The sequence below is a fragment of the Astatotilapia calliptera genome, chromosome 2 (genome assembly GCF_900246225.1).
Source record: "Astatotilapia calliptera chromosome 2, fAstCal1.2, whole genome shotgun sequence".
Lineage (NCBI taxonomy): Eukaryota > Metazoa > Chordata > Actinopteri > Cichliformes > Cichlidae > Astatotilapia > Astatotilapia calliptera.
This window is the reverse complement of record NC_039303.1, coordinates 27341698-27361194: the sequence shown is the minus strand read 5'-3', so window position 1 is coordinate 27361194 and position 19497 is coordinate 27341698. Positions and strand designations below refer to the sequence as shown.

At 40.1% G+C, this 19497-nt stretch overlaps 1 protein-coding gene across 2 annotated transcripts; it reads right to left on the bottom strand.

The window, feature by feature from the left end:
* Positions 1 to 1037: 1037 nt before the first annotated feature.
* Positions 1038 to 18531, bottom strand: ccnjl (cyclin J-like). 2 transcript variants are annotated; one of them, XM_026191518.1, is made up of 6 exons: positions 18256 to 18531; positions 17530 to 17616; positions 13884 to 14094; positions 4741 to 5040; positions 4490 to 4649; positions 1038 to 4398 (listed from the first exon to the last, which is right to left on the bottom strand). In XM_026191518.1, exons 2-6 carry the CDS (start codon positions 17596 to 17598, stop codon positions 3885 to 3887), a joined length of 1254 nt encoding a protein of 417 aa, XP_026047303.1. In that variant the 5' UTR covers positions 17599 to 17616; positions 18256 to 18531; the 3' UTR covers positions 1038 to 3884. The 2 variants fall into 2 exon arrangements, with proteins under 2 accessions (XP_026047303.1, XP_026047312.1); XM_026191527.1 differs by having other exon boundaries at positions 17530 to 17613.
* Positions 18532 to 19497: the final 966 nt, after the last annotated feature.

Here is a 19497-nt window from a genome sequence, read left to right as displayed (position 1 = left end):
CTGAGGACACACTCAAAGGAAGCCGGGAGCTTTCTTCTGTAGCTCTGCATACAAAAGCCTACAGGAAAATGATCCATTAACAAACTGACGCCTGGAGCACCACCCTCCCCCTCCCCTCATCCACACCTCTACAGACGAGCCCTAAAGACTGAAGATCTGGAAAATTCCTCACAGTGGTATCATGTTTATTTGTTTGTTGGTTCTTTAGGATTCTGTAACTGAAATTTTTTAAATATTTGCAAGCAAACATGATTAGACAACAACGTTCCAGATTTTCTCAGTTCCACAGTAAGATAAATATGCCACTGTGCTGCAGGGAACAAAGCTAAGGCTCAGCGGTCTCTAAGAGTTCACTATTGTGTGTGCGACATGAGGAGGGTGGTCGGTTTGCAAGTATTATACAACAGGATAATGTCTTGTTTGTCAGAGAGAGCCCCATCACTGAATAGGTTTCTATATGTCAAAATGCCACACAGCATAGAAAGCACTGATGGAGCTGCGGAGGTGGACGGCAGGAGTAGAAGAGAGGCTTAACTTGTTCATCAGCACGCTGATTAGTGATGCTCCTTTACTACCCCACCAGTGGTTACAGTGTGGGACTGACTGATTAAATTATTTGCTATAGATTTGAACTTAACTGCAAAGTGCTGGAAGAGTATGCACATGCTAGTCTGCATTCATGCATAATCAGACAAGAATTACCGTCTGGTACTTTTAGTTCTGCATTTAGCCTCAAAAAGATCTAAACACAGCTGCCAAGTATTTTTATTATTTTAAAGCAGAAGAAATGATTAGAACACAAGTAACAGCACTTAAATAAATGTATTTAAACTGCTCCACTGGCTTTAGCTTAACGCAGGGCAGGTTTAATGAATGGTGAGCTGCAGTGACAGTATGTGGTCACAACTGGAGGGCTGTGTGTAAAACCTGCAGGAGTTGTTACATTGTCTTCTCTCTAAGACAAAGTAACAGTGGGAACCGTGTGCACCCGAAAAGCTGCAGGCACTTGAGAAGAAACACACCTTTCACACACTCACTTCAGTCTTTTGTGTTTATTTTTTTCATGGCACTTTATGATAAAAACAGATCATTTTATCATTCAGTGTCACATAAACCAAGGCTACAAAAAGAATATAAAAATACAAGTTGGATGTTTGTGGTGTCATTTTTACTATCACATTAGACGAGGGTTGTTTGGTGTGACTGGCATCAGCATTTCTTATGGAAAAAAAGAAAAGCAAAAAAAGCATGATTAAACTGGCTAAAAGACGAATGCATTCGGTAAGATCTATCACTTCCAAGCCTGATGCTGCAATATGCAACATATTCATTGTGTTCAGAACCCGCCGCCCCCCTCTAGGGGAGATCCAACTTACAGCAAGTCAAGTCACAATTATAAAAAAAATTTTTAAAACTTATATAAGTTATAAAAGATGAACCAGTGGTAAACATGAGACAGTGATGGCTGTGGTCACTTTAAACAAACAAACAAAAACAACGTATTGCACCTTTGACACCTCAATGAGAAGTTGCTCTTGAATTATGAGAAAGATAAAAATTAGCTAAAAAAACAAAACAAAAAACTAATTCACACCAACAGCATTCAATGAAAGAATCAGAAAAAGACTGAACTAAAATATAATGAAGACAAATGGAATGCATAAAATACAACAAAACTGTACACAGAGTTAGAAAACATAAAGGCATAGTATCATGGTTTATATCACTGAAACACATCAACAAGTCCTTTTGGTGGATGCAGGATTATATTAATCTGGGTAATGCTGTTTCAGGAAGCTTCATGTAGTGTTGTCTAACAAATATCTGTACATGTCTGTGAGCCTGACAACTGCTCAGGACAAGGCACGGACATGAGGAGGCTGCCCAACGTGCACAACTAACACCAGAATGAAGTGAAAAGTCGGGACATTTAAACGATAGGCAATTCAAGGTTCAAGAAATTCCAAGTAGCATATCTGAGTTTACACTTCTTCCAGAAAGACATCAGTTTTCTACAAAGCTGAGAAGACACTATCAGTTCAGTCAAGAGCTGGAACAATGAACAGATTCACTGATGTGTACTTTAAATGTTTCCTGACTCCAGCCTGCTTTTCTTTGCGATATATAACTGCAGATTTTCTATATTTAAGTAGAGTTTAAAAAAAAAGTATGAATACAATTAATATCATTAATGTTTTTAAGCGATTTCAGAAATATCACACAGTTACTCAACCTAAAACCCAAATTGATGATTTGCAGCCCTAATTCAGTCAAAATATAGTAAAAAAAAAAAAAGATCCCGAAAATTGGAGTCGGCAAAGTTACAGTATCACTATGATACCAGCCGGCACTGGGAAGACGGAAGAAATGTGGAACAATTAGAAACAACAGGCTGTAGATACTGGTGTGTCAAACAAGCGACCGCGGGCTTATTGAGCTATGTAGCAGACTATTTCATGCATTCAGTTACTGAGTTGTACACAGTATGGTCCAGTGATGAATAAGGAGAGTATAACAGCCCCCGCAGATGCTGAATTAGCATCCACTTTAAAGCATAAGCACAGAATAATGAAGGAAAGGCTGCTAGCTTCAGCCTTAAAACCTGAGCCTGTTTCTATGAACAGTTACAAAAAAAAAAAACAAAAAAAAAAAAACTAACTGACCAACGGTGGATTTCTAAGCTGGCAAAAAACTACATAATATCAAAAATGAATATTTAAAAAAAAAAAGTCATAAATAAAAGCTATGACATGTTTCAATGGCATCATATTCAAGTATAATCTTGTTAAAGTCCCTGATACTTAGTGGTTCATGTAAACATTTCAGTCATTAACACAGACACAGAACCAACAGTTCAGAAGGCAGCAGCAATTCATATGTACAACACACACCAGCGTTGTGTCTCCTTCACCATGCTGGTCCAGTCACATCAGTTTGTCTTTTAATTCTTTGAGTGGTGCTGGAGAAATTAAAACTTTAGCATGACAAAGCCTGCAGCTTTAACAGAGCCACACGTTCACCTGCATGCGTGAGGGCTCAGCCACAAGGCTCGACTTTGGAGGTGAGAGAGAAAAAAGATGACGAGGGAGGCGGGGATAAAAATAGCGCACGCCTGATCGAGCTGCGGACTTCACCTGCTGCGCACAGAACAATGACTTCTTCGTCCCCTCTGAGGTCTTATGTTGTGAGGAATTCTCAGAGAAGCCCTTCAGCTCATTAGATCAATGTTCAATGACGTGCAGGAGACACAAGTAAAATTTTCACTGACATACAGTCTCTTTGTGCTCTGCCACGTCAGCAACAAGCCTCCATTTCTTTCATCTCTCTGAAATGGTGGCTTAAAAAACAAAAAACAATATCAGCCAAATTTTCTCTATAACATGTTCAATTTTTGGGATTAGTAATTAAAAAAAAACAAAAAATAAAACGTCAAGCAGCAAGATATGCTTATCACATACTTTGTCTTCTGTGCACTTCTAAAATTGGCTCAGCTATCACAACTGAGAACAGGCACTGAATGAGGTGGGTGTTGGATCACACGGCTGCTTTCATCTCATTCACAGTGATGACAGTCTCAAAATAACACAGATTTATAAAGTCAGCTCGGAATATAGGGATAAGAATTTCACAGCGCCTCAGTATTTCATGAGGCAGAGGAGCATTTGTCATGTCAGTGTGATGACTTCCACTGGATCTTTCTTGCTTTTGGACCTCTGTTTGCGTCTGAGGCGTCTCTGTGAGAGGGACGAGGGAGCTGGGCAAGCTGAAGCTGTTGCGGTGGCGACGGAGAGAGAGAGGAGGTCTGTAAGTGGGTGTTTGGGGATTTGGAGGTCTCTATCAGCGGACTCCCGTGGGGGTTTGCGTTCCCTCTCCGTCTCCTGGCGTCACCTGTCAAAGCAGCCGGCTGTGAACGTGTGATGAGCCCCTAGGTAGCTCCCACTGTAAGCCATGCTCAGACAATGTCGCGGCTCTCCAGCAAGGGCCATCTGCACAGAAATGGGGCCCTGGAGCGGCAGCCCACGAGTCCCCGGTTGGAGACCTGAGGTTAGGCTTGGGTAGGAGGGGAACACCCCCGCAGGAGTGATGGAGGCAGCCCCAGCTAGAAGACCCATCCTGTGACTCTGAAGAAAGTCCTGAGACATGTTTACCACAGACCCCAAAGCCTGGGACTCAGCTAGTGCCTGCAGCTGGGACAGGGATGGGGAATGCTGAGAAATGTGCGGAAAGCTATCTGGCTGAAAGAGCAGCTGTGGTGTGGAGGAGGTGGAGGAGGCTGGTCTCTGGATGGCTGACACTGGAGAGAGGTGAGAGGTCTGCGGCTGGGACTGCAGAGAGGAGGGCCGGTGAGGAGGTGTGGATTTGGCTTTATTGGCCTCCTTCACATCGTTGTCATGAGCACTAAAAGGGAAAGGCACATATTTCAGTTGTTATCACACCTACTGCAAAAATGAAATAAATCAAGAAATGTGTGGGTTTGTGCGTCCCTTACAGCAACATCAGCTCAATGCACTGGGTGAGGTGGTCCCATGTGTACCCTGTTAGTAAATGCAAAGCAGTTGTCCAACTTGGAGAAATCTGAAGGCAAATACGAGATGCTGCCACACACGCAGCAGCAACCTGGGATGGCCTGAAACTCAGAAAGGCATGGTCTGTAAAAGAGAAAAAAGATCATCACTCTATGTTCAACACCTGTGTGACACATTAAGTAAAGTACAGTTCACTACCGTCTTTTAAACTCACCCTGCAATGAAACCTCCAGGAAGTAGTGTGTGTATTTCTCCATGAAAGCCTTGGTCTTGGAGAGGGAGGACAGTGGCCAGCCATTGTAGAGGTCGCCCTCCTGCACTGAGGCATGGAGGTAGTAGTCAATAAAGTGGGCGGGTGTGGGCATACACAGATTCCAGCCAAAGGTCTCGAGCAGCAGGAGCTCCATTTTGATCAGATCCTTCTTGTTGAGAACTATGTTTAGGCTGCACATGAACCCCAGAGAGTTCAGCTGCTCCAGTTTGGGGACCCGGTCCTCCTTCTCCTCAAATTTGCCTGCAAAGAAACAAAGATGTAGCGAGGGTGGCTATAAAACTTTAGTTACACCTTCAGACTTTAGAGCCATAAAGACAAAAAAAAAATAGAAACATCCAATATTTATTTAACTTATGTAACAGTTTACATATGTATTCAAGGAGGCAACCTCTGTATTGCACTTAGCTTGTAAGTTCTCAAAAATATAAAGCATTACACTAATGCAGAAGACTTTTAGCTATGGTTTTTGTGTTATGGGTAAAGATTTTGAACAAAAAAGTCTTTAACATCTTTAAAAATATATAAAAAATTTTGTAGGCTTTAATGGATTTATAAAATATGAACCAACTCATTTAAACGATCATTAGCTGCACCTCTTGTGGTGACAAAAAATGCAATTCATAACTAACATCATCTCATGTACTGAAGAAAAGTAAGTAAGAATGGAAAATGTGAACCAGAATGAGTTGCATCTGTTAAAGGGTGTTTAAAGAATGTTTATTAATTGTTTTCCCTCTTTTTAACAAGATTACCATCATGTGCAGCAGGTTTACGGTTAGCTCTAAAGCAGTTTATTACCTACTAAGAATTTGCAATTAAGTTAGCTACTCCCGAACATCTGGCCATAGAGCAAAGTGATTATACTAATAAGCCCAGGGAGGCTTACAGTGGACCATAAAAGGACTTTCTATGAAAAACACGGTCAGCTCAATCCTCAGTACTTTTGTCCCTTTGTCTCACTCGCAGACATTAGAGAATCGTCATTTTTGGTGAGCCCCCCTCCCTGTCCTAAGACTTCCTGCTTTCCATAGCAACAGCCCTGAGGCCTCTGGGGTCCATGTGACCAATGAAGTGGGGTGTTTATGCCTTTAATCCAAGGGTCCAACAGGCCTCTTCTCAAACATTAAGAATGAGGGCGAGGAGGGGTCGGGTTACACTGATACAGACTCCCTTTAAAGCCTGCAACAAACTGCATGCAGCTTTTACTACTAACTTTCAATGGAAGTTGCTGGCTCTCAAAATCAGAGCTCAATTTTTTTTAATACTGCTTCTAATTATTGGGAAGAAGCCTTGGACATTTAGCTGTGCAATAAGACACTTTAAATTTAAACAAATGGGTTACGGGATGAAACATAATGTAGCTATAAGCAGTTTTTAAACAAGTATAAGTCCTCCTGTGGACATACAAAAGTGGATCCTAGCAGATAAATTACACCAAAAATATTGTCAATGATTACAACATAATACTCTGCAACAAATGTTTTCATACTGCTTAGACCTGATAAATAGGAACAGATCAAGTTAATACAGTTTAGTCTAATTGAGAAGCACCTAAGAGAAGCATTCAATAAATAAATACATACATAAACACATAAATAAATCAGTACTGTATTACAGACAAAGAAACAGAGAAAAGGTTTCTAAACTAGATTTAATATTTCTTTGGCCCTGGCAACAGGACTGCATGTGATCGTGTTGCCAGGGATCATTTGCAAAAAAATACAGTTAACCCAATAGCTTAACAATAAGCCAATATTAATCTGATTAATGAATTAATTTTTTAATTTTGAGGACCACCAGACTTGCCACGTTTATTAAAGCATATTTATGTCTAAATGTCCGATTTGCTCTCTCTTGCTTTCTTTATAAGGATAGAATTTACATAATATAACATTGAGAATAAAAATTTATTTGCAGACATTTCAATAATCAAAAATACATATTTTTCCTGCCTGGAGACAAAATGTTACCCCATTATATCACGCTGGTAGGATTAAAATGTTACACTTCAGCTTGGCGAAAATATGCATTAATCCAGAAAACTCAACGAAAACTCTCTGCAGGAGTAAATCTTCTAATCTAAGACAAGGCCAATGAAACACTGAAAACAGGAGCTTTACTAACCTTTCCCAGCTACAGTTATAAGCAAACAGCAACAATTACCTGATACTGTCATTGTCTTCAACAGACCTCATTTTCATATTTGAGCCCACGTCTAGTAGAGCGTCTTGAGTGTCTTCCTACAAGTATAAATTTTATCACCTATGCTGCAAACCACCATTAAGCAGGGGAAGGAAGAGAGAGGGAATGGGACTGGCAGGCCAACATGCAGGGATGTGGGGGTGAGACAGTAATTAGTAGAGAAGCAGTAATCGTGTCTATCAGGCAGAACAGGAAGCACAAAGAAACAGCGCTGTTTTACAACCACTCAGATTCAGTCCATGGCTCAGTCCACACTTGTCCCATTCTCTCACCCTCATATCCTTTGGATCAGGTCCCCGTCTGCTCCTAGACTGCTATGTCCACACAGACACTGCCATAAAAAGGCATCACTGCCCCCCTATCCCCACATAACCCCAGTCTCTTTGATCCTAAGACACACAAGTCAAGCTCCTTATTGTGTTCTGTGCTTATTCCTTTGGTTTACAACAATGAGTGTCCAAAAATAATCTTCAGTCAAACCTGCCAAACCATAACAAGAGTTTAAACCAGAAACAGGTTTAAGTTAATATCATGGAGATTACAGTGTGTCATTTCAATAAGTGAACACATCATCAAAAAAAAAAAAAACACAGGATGGTGAATAAATTCACTTTATTCACCCACCCACTCCTCTCCTGCAGTCTGACAGCATCTGAATATAGCAACTTAGTGTCTGAAAGGCCATCCTCGTCATTTACACTTCATATTAAACAAGTCTGAACTACATGCAATCACAGTAACAGATAGGCATGATCAAGATTAGCACATTTCATGCTTCTCTGCGTGCCTCAGCTCACTAGAGAATAACCCTTAACAGCCATAACATATACATAATAAGAGTGTCTCTCACCAACTCGGTTTCTGATTTGCAATAAGATTAAGACATTCTTGTATGATGCATTGCTGCCATTCCCAGTACACGAGAGCATGTTTCAAGAGGCTGTGTGAGGAAGGGTTCGACTGTCTAAGCTAAACACATACTGTGATACTGTGCTTAGTGGCGATGACAGAGTCCTCCTCTTGAACAAAAAAGTTTAATTATACTTCACTAGATTTGACACACACTTGCAGCAGCAAGTCTTTTTCATGTGTGGCAAATACAGTGTAACATAGCTCTCGCTCCATCACAGACATGGGTGGGTCTGAGGAATCTTGTTCTGAATGACAGAAAGCCTGCACCATGACAGAAAGATGAAATCAGAAAGCCTACAACTAAGAGTACAAGTAGCTCCTGGTTCTATTAATTCTGAAGTACAATAAATCAGACCAGTTACCATTTGGAAATGTTATCTAAAAGAGCACTAAAAATGTAACTATACATTATCCAGCCATCTATTCATAGCTTTTTCTGATTAACTAGCTTTAATTAAGTTAAATATTGAAAAATAGCCAATGGGTTCCTCAAAATTGAAAGATGTTGTTCCCAAATTTCACATTTTTATCCAAACAGCAATCAAAAATGAAAACGTATATAATTTCCTCTAACAGAAGGCTTAAGTCATTTTCACACATACAGTGCGGCCAGGAACTATTTTTGAGATTAACAGGTGGAGCGGTGGTGGATCGGACATTAAACAAACTTCATGTTTCCAGCAGAAACTCTGTGACATCAGAATACCATTTCTAAGATTTCTAGGATCATAGTTTTTGTTCCTCCTACAACGGCACCTAAAATCTAACACTGCTTTCCAGGAGCCAATGGACAAGATGAACTACCGTAAGAAAATTACTTTAGACTAATTTGAGACATTTTTCTTAAAATACTATTTAAATCGTTGATTACTTACCTAAACTGTTGTTATATAAAATTGTTGTTAAATAATAAATATCCAGAGCTAAATAGCATTATAGAGTCATTTCCGTCTGTTTTAAAAAATTAAAAACAAAATCAAATGTGCAAAACCGTATATAGCACTACACTGTTAAATCCACAAGTGTACACAAACCAGTACTAATGATACATACAATCATACAAGTACTAATCACAGTGTTTGGCTTTGTAAATTGTATCATATCTACTCACTGCTATTTTATTGGGATAACAGTGTGCCGTTTCACTGTTGCCAGTATGAAAGAGATGATGCATTCCTCTCCTGTGAGTTCAGCTCACCTGGAATGCAGACGGCTACATGATTGTATCTCAAGTCAGTAAGGAGTATAGAGTGACACTCCAAGGGTTTTATTTAAAAGCTTTCTTTTTCATCTAAACCATGTACTTCTCCATACAGAGCAACTACAAGATACCTATTATTTCTCACAGAACACACTGGTGATAATAATGATGAGAAAATGTGGAGCAAGTTGTTAAAAATATTCAGACTTAATGATGTGTGTCACAGGTTAAGGTTAGGAAGAGGTAAGACCAGGATGCAAGGCTTCCTCCCAGGTGTGTCATTTGAAAAATGGGAGTTGGGGGTGGAGATGGAAAGCAGTTTAGAGTGATAGGGGCTGTTAGAAAACCTGATAGTTGTACTCTCACATACACAGGACTCATTTTCTGTTTCACTCCATTTTGCTGACAATGTGCAACTCTACCAGTTTTTGATCAGCCTTCAAACTTTCTTCACCTGGTAGTTCTCCACCACATCTAAAACTATTAAAGCATCTTTCCAGATTTCTTGGTGAAAATCTAAATATATATTTGAAAAAGGACACATTAAACCAGAAGCCCTGAATGACAAAAAAAAAAGACTTTATACACAACAAAGCTTCAGATAAATCGACCAACAGCCCTGTGGTACATGTGAATGACTTCCCAACCAGGATTTCTTACTGCTATCAATTAATGCTGATAATCTCTCATAAATAAAGCTCACCCTGCTTTCTCCCTTCAACTTGACAGCCATGAAGGAATTTCCCCTGTTCTTTAAACACAATGTATTTGTCGGTTCATCTTTCATTGGCAGGGAAAAATTGGTCACAGCTCCATCACAGAACCTCTGTGTTGACACCCCAGGTTCTGCCAGCTCTTACAATGTAGGCCTGGGCCGACCCCTGACCCCTGATGCTGAATGGTTGGGTGAGCGGGGAGAAACTGAGAAGACTCAGTCCTGCGCGCGCGTGCGTGTGTGTGTGTGTGTGTGTGTGTGTGTGTGTGTGTGTGTGTGTGTGTGTGTGTGTGTGTGTGTGTGTGTGTGAGAGAGATTGTGTGGGGGGGATTCAGAGACTGACTGTGTGAAATGCCATGCAGTATGTGTGGTGACACAGGTAGTTCGTGGGGAGTTTCAGGCATTGCACAACAAAACACAAAATTCGACTAAATATTGACATTTGCCTGCAGTTGGGGGTTATAATTATAAAAAAAGATCTCAAACAAAAAGATGAACTGCCACATCTGTTTATGGATATTTTTAATAACATTTTCAAGAAAACTTGTGGAACCGTTCAATCAGAATCACATATTTGGACAGAGAGGGAAGTGGGTCCCCTATTAATCAACATTTTAGGGTACCCCACCGAGTGGTTCAGTTCTAACATGTCCCATTTTGCAGGCTACCACCTCTCCCTCCCTTTCTACCCTGTTTAACATCAGCAGTCAACCTGCCTTTGAAGTACCGCTCCACTCATTTCCCAACCCCCTCAGGGATGTGGGAGTGCTTTTTACTGGCTATCCTGTCCCAGGACTGGCTCTCTCTGCCCGACCCTGACAAGGTGAGAGAACGAGGAGGAAACAGAGCCAGCAGCAGCAGAAGGTAAAGGGACATTACCAGAACAAGCCAGTTTTATGTCTGTGTGTTGGTGGTAGTAGTGGCAGCCTTTTAATGGCAAACTCTGAAATGGATCAGACATGAATGTGGATTTTAATGAGGTGACCACAAGAAAGGACTCGGTGGGTTTATCACAAGGTTGCCACAGCAACCATGTCCTCTTTTAGTGACATTAGCTTACGGCAAATCTCTACCATACACACACACAAACACACGCCTGCACACACACAACAGCCTGCACACACAACAACCTCCACCCCTTGGAGTGTGCTCCCCTCCCCCTCTATGGGAAGGGTCTGGCTGGCTGGCTGGCTGGCTGGCTGGCCTGCTTGCATTGACTGGCTTTTGTTTGAGGCCTGACTCGGAGAGCATATGGCAGGTGCCCCTCGGCACACAGTTCCTCCCCACCCCCGGGCTCCGACGCCTATGTAAGTGCACGCTGTAGTCTCTTTAGTTGTGCCATTTCACAGGATGCTCTTTTCTTGTAGAATCAGAATCAGAAGACTTTATTTATCCCCAAGGGGCAATTAACAAACAACAGAGCAGCATAACGTTGAAGATAAGGACAATAAGAACAGGCAATAAGAGTTGTAGGGCTCATGGAACAAAATATATGAAAACCACCTTCAGCGAGAGCTTGTAACTGAGATTCACTCAGGAGAGTTCACCTGTCCTGATCAGAAAAAAAATGTCAACAAGACTGATGTATCACTGCAGGACTTCAACACAACAGATACTTAATTCTGAGGGAATATATTGGCTTTCTTCTCAAAATAAAAATCAGCAGTCAATAAACCTCATTTCCACTTACTCTGTTTATAAAAAACTGACCATAACCTTACTACCACAAATGAAGAGGAGCTCATCCTTGCGCAAACACAAGCACTCACAAGTTCCCACAAAAAACACAGATATAATGGAGAAACAGGATTAGGCAGTGACTGCTGAGAAGTATGAAAGAGGTACTGATTAATTAACAGAGTTTGAAAGCCAGGAGAGTTTAAAGAAAGACAATGTATGTGCCTGTCAAAGCCAGTCAGTGAGACCTGGGGAGGTTGTTCAATAACTAGGCCAGATTCCAAGGCACAGATGAAAACCCGAGACAACTTTGATTGAAATGCACTTTCAAGCCCTCATCAATCATGACAGAGACTCCCTCAAGTCCTGGAGGAGTGAGAACAGAGAGGAGAGCAAGAGAAAGCCTTAGTATCTGAAAGCCACAATCAAAAGATTTTTTTTTAAATTGATTAATTATTAGTGATTAGAAGGATAACCTCTTTCCAGGTTGAGTTGATAATAATTATATCACTAAATTAACAAACTCACAAAGCTATTCTTGGATTCTCAGGAGATTGATTTAAAAAAAAAAAAAAAAAAAAAAACTCTTTCAAGTCTTATATTCAAATTTATCACACCACAGAGACTTCTGATTGCAAAAGCGGCATGTATGCGACTCCATACACACAGACACACACACACACACACACACACACACACACACACACACACACACACACAGACACACACACACACACACACACAAACTGAGCCCTCCCAAGTGAACGGGCCCCGTTCCAGAGTCTTACTCTGACAGCATCATTAGTCTAATTACCCATGATGCCAAGGGCTACATTAACGTACAGAAATCCTCACAGTCTGTTAATCACCAGACAGGCATACAGACACTAATAACTACCACACAACCTACACCCTGAATCTGCACTAGGGGGGAGGGGGGGATGTTGATTAACACACCTGCTTTACACAAAACAAAAAGAAACATTTTTTGACTTCAGAGCAGAAAAGCAAATTGTTACTAATCAAACTAAACCACTACTTCACTCACTTTTGCAGAAACAAAGACAACTTGAAAATCGATGCAACTACAACCAAAGCATTCACATCTGTGCACACTGATGCATTTTTAATAAGTTTGGAAGAACAAAGGAATTCTGTGATGGAAAACATCCCTCTATTAGCAGGCTCAAATCACAGCTGGATTTGGTCTTTGTAAGTGTTTGCTGACAATAAGAAAGCACACAATATCTCCATATTTTCTCTGCTGATCACAGCAGAAAATTGCCATTAGAGAGTGAACAACTAATGGTAGTAAATTAGATTTGTATTGGGATGTTGGGTAAGCTGGAATTTGCAATCAATTAAATGAGTTTTGTTTTTTTAAACAAAATGTTTTGCAGCTTTAATTAGAGGACATTTTAACCTCAGAAAGTGCAACACTAGTTCATCTCAGGCTCAAACTGAAGTAGCCACTCAGATCATATTACAACTAGCATCAAAGACAGAGATAAAGTTCTGCAGGCATGATCATAATCCCAACGGTTTCTCAAAAACAATGGAACCATCATGCTGTCACATTGGAAACCTGGTTTTATCTTAAACCAACACATTGAACAGTAAACTGTCAATACGGTTCAGTTAGAAGGTGGAGCTGGAAGGGGAAAAAGCATCTCTAGAGTGTAACTCAAAATAGCTTAGTTGCAGGAAGTGTTTCACCTTGTGCCATCTGTGCACAAACCACAGTCAAAGCATTTCTTTTAGCACAACAGACTCACAGTGCAACCATTGTGTAGTTACAAGATGACATATAACACTTTTTAAGATGAAAACATAAACCTTAACCTGAGTAAAGGTTCCTATCAGATTAAAGCTTAAGAAAACCATTTAGAACATCAACTAAAACTTTCATCTACAAAAAAAAAAGAGTTTTAAGAAAGAAAATCACCATCATGCTTCTTAATATGTTCATATGGTCCTTTTTATGTTAGAAGACACAAGCGAAAAAGCACCACGACCAAGCGTTGTTTTTTTTTTACATTTACTGCTCTAAAACACAGAGTATCAAAAAACACAGATCCAAACAGCCATGGCTTCATAAATAAACTAATTCCAATCAACTTGAAGAGTGGGGCTAACTTGTGAAAGATAGAGAAACCTTGTTCTCCAACACGAACAGCAGCCCATTTATTACCTGTGTGATAACACGTTCAGCTATCAAGAGGTGTGAAATGACCTCTAATCCATTTAAAAGCATGATGGGATTATTTTGAGATTACATGTAAGGATTTTATCAAGGAAAATATTTTTTAAATGCCTGGAATATAGAAAAAGCATGGGGCAAGTTTTGAGAAAATAAAAAGCTGATTCTGAACTTACTAGCTAGCAGCAGACAGGACAGAGCAATGATGTAGAGCTGCCTGACAGCCACGTCATAGTGGTCCATGAACAAGTCCAGCAGGTAGACTGCCAAGTGACGTGCTGTAGGACATAGCTGGTAGCGATTACTCAGGATGGCCAACAAGTCTGCAAAGTACCGTCGCATGCCAATCTGGGGAGAATGGGCCCGGTAGGCCGGCAACTTCAGCTCCTGAAGAGAGAAAAGATAACAGGGATGTTAATGACGGGGTGTAAGAGGAACAGGGTGGGCAGGAAGCAGTGATGAAAAAGCATGCGGGTCGAAAAGAATATGCATAATAATGGTGAGCCATGCTGACTAGATTCACTACTGTCAGGAGAGTGGTGGGTATGATACTCATATTAAGAAAGGAAATTATTTTTATACCAAAAACTCTTGATTATGATTCAACCCTGGATCCGTTTCATTTAATTCACCATTGGAGCAGAAAACTGGAGCTAATCTGGGTCATTGCAGGGGTCTCTGAACAAAGGGGTGAGGGTTTGTGTGTGATGAGTTGTGTATGTGGTATGGGGAGGGAAGGGGAGGGCCTCCAGTGGAGGTTGAGTGGTAGATAGGATTAGGTTTCACCCCTAGCCCATCTCCTATTCATGTTCAATTAGCTGCATGTGTTTCAAAGTGGAATGAAGACACTTGGGGGCATTTGCATTGAATCAGCATTGAGTATCTTCCCAATCAGCTACAGAAAACTGGAGAGAGACCAAGTTTCTAGTTTCAAAACCTGCCTCGGAGTAAGAAATAGGAGACATTTGGAACTGCATGTACACAGAACAGCTATTCCCCCTGAATTCATGATACTAATACTCAAATATGTTTTTATGTTTTTTTGGATGCATAAAAACAAGGGCTTTGGGATTTGATAAGAGATCAAGGATTGGCAGATTAATCTCTTTAGCGCCAGCAAGGAGTCCTTAAAATAAAGGAAAAATATCCACATTATGTCGGGACTGCTGTTCAAGAATATCCCATAGCTTAGGTTGGATCAAATCGTCCAATCTGACTAGTAATCAGTTATTATATATCCACAAACCACTGCCTTCCATTCTTGTTTATCATTCTTCCATTAAAATAAATCACAAATTGGAGGGCAGCAGCTAAAAAACCTGGCAGATCAGCCAATACTAGTATCAACCGTTTCTCTGAAATGCACTGATGGAAATGTGTACTATTATAGCCGACACGCTGCACAAAAATTATTTGCTGTGAATGCAAAACTTTAAAAAAAAAGTCTTCAGACTGGCACTTCAGTGGAATTCAAAAATAAGCAGTACCCCCTACCAAATCAACATAGCAACACCAACCCCCGGTGCCATGACCTATCATATCAGCCAGTCCTCCCCAAACTCTGCTCCATCTGTCTGTCTCGGGGTACAAGGGCAGCAGGAGAATGGGGGTGGATGTGAAAAGAAGGGAGGGCTCTGGGGGGGTCTGCGAGGAGTGCAGAGGAGCCTTTGTGGGGGATCCGCACCATAATTAAGGATTCCACAGCTGCCTACTGATTTGCATGTCTGATAATTTGCCACATGCTACACACCACCGCTATCTCCCACATCAGGGCATTATCGCTGCAGCACACATCATTAAGGCTGGATGAGACTGTGGGGGTAAAGGCGCCATGCAGGAAATGTGAAGACCGCGTGAGGGCCTTTTTACGCACGGTTCTGACACTGACTCACCAATCTTTTCCATTACAGGTTTATGGAAATTTACTATTTCTGAAGACATAAAACAACCAAGCAACTGACAATTATTTTATTTTTGGGGGGGAAAAAAAGATTTACTCTAGATTTTAAATGAGTTGTTCTGTTTAGAGAAATGTCAGCTTTCAAGTCATCTAAAAGCAGCATTCTTTTTTCATCTGGCATGGTTAATGATCCATAAGTTAAACAGTCATTTCAGCATAAAAACAGTTTAGTCTTGAGAACAAAATCTGAAATCTTGAGGTCTGTTCAAATTCAAATGAAAGTCTTATGGTCATTTATTACATGTAATCGGGGGATAACAGTGTACCCATGCTTCAATTTGCATTATCTGGTTTAATCCTCTTTATTGTACTATTATTACTTAACTTGATTCTTATCTACTTTTACTACTTAAAACCCAATGTGATTTTCTATGATCTATTGGCTTTCCTATATATCTTTTATTCCCAATATGGCCTAGGTAAAGGAATGATTGTAAAGAAATTCCCAATTTTCTTTGAAACAACTGTAGTGCGTTTCTACATGAAGACATCTAGTGGTATCTGCGATCTTGTGTAGATGACCAAGACTCCTGTGAATTTGGGTAAAAGATTCAAGTCCATGGCAAGAAAAAAAATGTATAAAAAAAAACAACAAAAAAAAAAACACTACAACTGTCTACAAATCAGTCACCTGATCAAAATAATTTAGAAACTGAGAAAAACCTGCTTTGAAACTGTCTAACTCACTGCAGTACAACACAGGCAGGTTTGCACAGCATCCACCAGGTATTCCTGTATTGTAACTTTAGATCATTTAGTGCTGCATATCATACTGTGGTGAAAACAGTTGCTTTAGATTTGACTAGAAACACTTGAGACGGACAGCATGTCTCTCATTGTCACAGATGAGAAAAGAGTGGGCGTGTTGTTTTGTTTCCAGCTCTGCATAAAGACTTTCAGTGTAATTGACAGCTCACTCTGAGTCAGACACTGTCCAGCATGCGTAAACTGATTCAAATGCTATGTAAGCGTGTGACTCATTACATGCAGCTCACAACCACCCGATACGCTACACTCCTCATTCTACACACATTCTTGCGATTTGTGGCACATTTAAGATACCTGATCTTCTAAACCTGAGCTCCATCACTATGAAGATGAAAATGCCAGCAAAGTGACAGATGTCTCCATTAAAGTGACACATGGGGAAGAAATATGATCACGCTCTGAGGTTAATTAAGATGTTCTCAATTAATGAGCCTTAAATCCTCCATGTAATCTAATTTAGACTATGTTTAAATAGACAGCAGGACCGGGTAATTATATTTTCCTCGCAACATTACATCTTGTCGTGGAATATCAATACAGCTCAGGGTCTGATTCAAATGCGTGCCACAACTGCTCAAAAAAAGAAAAATTACTTTTAACATTTTCTTCTGAAAATCAATAGTAATCACTTGGTCTTTAGAACAAGGCAAAGGGTGCAATTAAAAAACTAAAACTAAACACTTATAATCCATTTGAGTAACAAATTTTGGCAAAGCTGCAGTTGAGAGTTTAACATCAGTGTTTGTTGACTCACTGTTAATCACTTTAATTCACGGATTTGATTAGGCAGAAGTAAAACTGTCAATGTTTGCTGGCGTTTTTCTAGATTTCCTCTGAGCTGGTGATAAAGATAAGCACTGCACTGCAGTGTGTAGCAAGTTTTTTTTTTTTTTTTTTTTTTTTAATTCACAGACACTGTTGATTTTGGCCTCACTGTTTGAAAATGTCAGCTGCAAAAGCCTAGTGCTGTGAGGAGAGGTGGGGGGTTACTGTTTTTAAAGGTGAATTTAAGTTATCCTAAGCGCAAGCAGTCAGAAGAAGGTCGGCAAAATAAAACTTCCTGTTAAAACAGAGCTTAGTTCAGACAAACTCACCTTAATGCGGAGGGACTGATGGATATCTGCAGCTAACTGATCCTTCCACCATTCCAGCTCCCTCTCCATCTTTCCTAGTTTTACCTGCTGAAAGCAAAATCAGACAAAGTTCAGGTACTTGAAGAAAGAAGCAAGGCCAAGCCAGTATAGCCACCACACTGAAAGTTGAGACTATTTTTACCACATGAGAGGAAAGAAAGCAAAGCTGAATTTAAGTCTTTCTACAACTGTTCTCTTTAATTTAAAATGTAGGATTAGTAAGCTAGCTGTTTTGTTCTCGTTGACAGTAAAAAATAAATAAATAAATACCCTTTCGAGGAATGCGTTTTTGATAAAGTTTTTAAACACCTTTATCTCGCTGCACAGGTCTATTTCCCCGCATAGGCCATTTTCTGTGTTCGGAAACCTAATGGCTCGGTTAAATGCCCCCTTCGACCATGCTGTAGGTCAGTCTCATCAAAGCAGCCTTCCATAAAATCTCATTTTTTAACGTGGTTGTTCATCGCGAAGGCAAATCACCAACCAGTCCTACATTTCAGTTATGACTGAAGGCGATTCTACACCACGAGACTGCGGCCAAACAGACGGGCTTTAAGTTAACTGTGCCCACCAGGCTCAGAAATACTGAGCTCATCACAAACTCAGATTATTTTTCCGGCAATCAGCAACAAAGAAAACTTTTTCTTTCTTTTTTTAGTCTTGGTAGTTATCGCCTGTTTCACTCACCGCTCCGTCGGGAATGCCCCCCAGACCCCTTTGTCTCAGTCCGACATCCTGAACGACAGAACTCCGCTACGGCTCAACTTTGAGTAAGACCTCTTTTTGTCGGCGAAAAAACAAAGTTAATAACACAAAACAGAGTAGGTGCCACCGTTAAATCCCACCGACAGGCCTTCGGGTTCCCCGTTTCCCCCAAACTGTTCACACTTTTCCGAGAGAAACCACTGAGCCGTTTTCTCTCCGGTGGCTTCGCTGTTAACAAAGTAGCCTCTTCGGCTCAGCCAGCTGCTACTGTTGGTCTACAGAGCTCGTGCGCTAGACGTGAGGTTCCTCCCCCAGCCTGGGAATTGTAGTCTTTAAAGGTCACCGCTAGAACTACAAACGGCTACAGTTCAGCAAAGGATCTCATTTCATTTATTTAATATACAAAATGTTAACGAATGCATATTATATTATATTATATTATATTATATTATATTATATTATATTATATTATATTATATTATATTATATTATATTATATTATATTATATTATATTATATTAAACATTTACCTATCTTTTAAGACAGAAATCCCAGACAGTATTCCCTTTGAGCAAGAATTCCAGTGATTTTGGAAGTGCTGTTATTGAAGTTGTCTATTTTAATGCTATCAAGTGTGAGAGCTAACTGTTCAGTCCAGTGAAGAAGTATCTGACCCCTTTCTTTCTTTCTTTCTTTCTTTCTTTCTTTCTTTCTTTCTTTCTTTCTTTCTTTCTTTCTTTCTTTCTTTCTTTCTTTCTTTCTTTCTTTCTTAATGATCTGAAACATGTAAATATGACAAATATAAAACAATAAGAAATAGAGAAATTTGCAAATAATTGTCACAGCACTGTATCCCTGACTCTAAGCTTTTCCCCTGTATCAGTACCAAAAAACACAACAATACACAGGCTTCAACAGCCTTTATAAACTGTTTATCTGGCACAAGATTTATGCTAACAATTATCTTAAACTGCAAGATATAAAGAGCTTGTGTGTGCTTCTTAAAAACATTGGTTGAATGCTTTGAGCTAAATGATCCCCAAGTAAATGCTGGAACCCGGGGAACCACAAAAGCAGTGAAGCAGATACTGTGCTTTCAGTATGGTATCTGTTTGAATTAGTTTAGGGGAAGGAATAGGATATGGTCTAGCTGAGGAATTGCTTCAGTATATTTGTTTGATAATGACAACTGCCATTTAAAGGAAGTTAGATATCACACTGGCA